The 2544-nt window shown below is 57.5% G+C and overlaps 1 protein-coding gene across 1 annotated transcript; it reads left to right on the top strand.

Moving 5' to 3' along the window:
- Nucleotides 1-413: 413 nt before the first annotated feature.
- On the top strand, nucleotides 414-2129 carry LOC117193999 (probable cytochrome P450 12d1 proximal, mitochondrial). Its single transcript, XM_033398636.1, is given in 4 exon segments — nucleotides 414-862; nucleotides 932-1048; nucleotides 1113-1960; nucleotides 1963-2129. Coding segments are annotated over 4 exon segments (1344 nt in total). The 5' UTR covers nucleotides 414-593; the 3' UTR covers nucleotides 2073-2129.
- Nucleotides 2130-2544: the final 415 nt, after the last annotated feature.

Below are 2544 nucleotides of genomic sequence, written 5' to 3'. Positions count from 1 at the left end.
TTGTGTCTCCTTACTATGCCGTTTTTCTCTGAGTGTACATTCAGAGCTCTCATCGAACTAATGCCAATTTTAATGCTATTTTTCAAGGACCATAAAATATGGAATGTTTCTGCCACCAATCAAGGGTATTAAAGGCCTCTCTGTGGTCGAGTTTACAGCTATCAAAGTCATGTTTGTCTGCCATGGCAATTTCTGAGCGACTGAACGAATCACGGTGATCGAGTGGGACGGTCCGTAAAAGGCGAATGCTCGATAAGAGGCCCCCCCGAAATGCAAGTCATGATTGGTGGCAGGTTTTGCGTTTGTTTTGCTCTCGTGTTTCGCTTTGGCTTAGTCTCTCTCGCTCTCGCTCTCCCTTCCTCCTGCCCTGTTCTCGAGTTTGGTGATAAGGTGGGTCTATAAAAAACCTGACAACAGGCCACGGAGATTCAGTTGTTTGTCGAGTGGCGCTGCGAGAATGAATGCTTGGCAGAGTCTGACGCGACGCCTGGCCGTCGCCACACGCCCCATTCGATCGTTGAGAGGTTCCTCGGCCCAGGCACAGGCACGGCCACAGGCCCAAGCGAGTGTCGCGGCCCTGCAGGCAGCAGTTCATGCGGAGCTTCATGCCCGGCGGGGAGTTCAGCGACGCCTCCATTGTGTAGTTCTCGATGGGCATGCGGCGCCGGTACGGGGACATCTTCATCCTGCCAGGGATGTTCGGACGCAAGGACTGGGTGGTAACGTTCAACACCGGCGATATTGCCACTGTGTTCCGCAATGAGGGGGCGTGGCCGCATCGCGAGGCCTTCGACTCGATTGTGCACTTCCGGCAGCACATTCGACCAGACGTCTATGGGAGAGCCCTAGGGCTGACGGCGAGGTAAGTAGGCCCCACCCCACGTGTGCCCGCTTTAGCGATTAGAATCTAATCGGAAGGGTTGTTCTGCAGGCAGGGGGAGGACTGGGGCAAGATGCGCTCCGCCGTCAATCCGATCGTCATGCAGCCCAGGGGCCTCCGGATGTACTTCGAGCCGCTCTCCAACATCAACAACGAGTTCATCGAGCGGTAAGGGTAGCTCCCCCGAGCGGCTTGTCTCTTCGCCTAGAGTAATGTGAGATCCTTCCGCTAGCATCAATGAGATACGCGATCCGAGCACCCTGGAGGTGCCCGGCAACTTCAACGACGAGATGCAGCGCCTGATCTTCGAGTCTCTGGCTCTGGTGTCGTTCGATCGGCAGATGGGGATCATCCGGAAGCACAGGGACAACCCCGACGCCCTGGCCCTCTTCCGCACCTCGAGGGACATATTCCGCTACACCTTCCAGCTGGACGTCCAGCCATCGGCGTGGAAGATCGTCTCCACGCCCACCTACCGCAAGATGATGCGCACCCTCAACGAGAGCCTGGACGTGGCCCAGCGCGTGCTCGCGGAGTCGCAGCAGCTCCTGGAGCAGCGGCGCCGGGCCGGCGAGCAGGTGAACAGCCACAGCATGCTGCAGCGCCTCATGGACATCGATCCCAAGCTGGCCCTCATCATGGGCCTGGAAATCCTCTTCGCGGGCATGGATGCCACGGCCACGCTGGTCTTCGCCGTGCTGCTCACCCTGGCCAAGCATCCGGAGAAGCAGCACAAGCTGCTCAACGAGGACACCATGAGGGACATGCCCTACCTGCGGGCCGTGATCAAGGAGACGCTCCGCTTCTACCCCAACGGCCTGGGCACCCTCCGCACCTGCCCCACCGGCGTCACCCTCTCGGGCTACGCGGTGCCCCCGGGCACCCCCGTCCTGCTCGCCGCCAACGCCCTCATGTAGGACCCCGCACACTACCCGCGCCCCGACGAGTTCCTGCCCGAGAGCTGGATGCGCGATCCCCAGTCCGGCCAGAAGATGCAGGTCAGCCCCTTCACCTTCCTGCCCTTCGGCTTTGGGCCGTGCATGTGCCTCGGCAAGCGCGTGGTGGACCTCGAGGTGGAGACCAGCTCATACGCAACTTCCACGTGGAGTTCCTGCACGATGCCTCGAGGCCCTACAAGACGATGGAGCCGGCCATAGACTTTCGCTTCAGGTTCACAGACATCCAGGAGTGAGAGGATTAGAATAGAGATTAGAGTACTTCCAATAAACTAAGCCCCCAAAATCGATCATTTTCGAGTCTAACAACATTTAAATGTTTGGCGGTTGGCGGTTGGTGGCGAGAGGGCGGCCTGTGCGGTGCTCTGGTCAGGTGTTCTGGCCAAGAACTCTGCTCTGGCTAGTTCTAGCGGCTAATTTTGTAAAATTGGCGTAAAATTAAAAATCGTTCGCTCAATTTTGCGAGCGGGCTAATGGCAGGCTTTGGCAGGAGCCTTTACCGTGGCTGAAATTCCCTGCTTTTTGTGTACTGTTTTCCGGTTGGAGCCGCCCCAATAACTAATCTGAAGAGCCTCTGCCTCTGCCTCGGCTCCTCCTCGCCCCGACGTTTCATATTTCTAGCTGGTCCCCCTTCACCCCTTCCCCCCGTCTCTTCTTGCCCCTTTTCCCTTTGTTTTTCCATGTTTTTTGTGAAAAATTTCATACTCA

This window comes from Drosophila miranda, assembly GCF_003369915.1.
Source record: "Drosophila miranda strain MSH22 chromosome Y unlocalized genomic scaffold, D.miranda_PacBio2.1 Contig_Y2_pilon, whole genome shotgun sequence".
Lineage (NCBI taxonomy): Eukaryota > Metazoa > Arthropoda > Insecta > Diptera > Drosophilidae > Drosophila > Drosophila miranda.
Note: the sequence above shows the minus strand (reverse complement) of the source record. Positions and strands in the feature narration are given on the sequence as shown.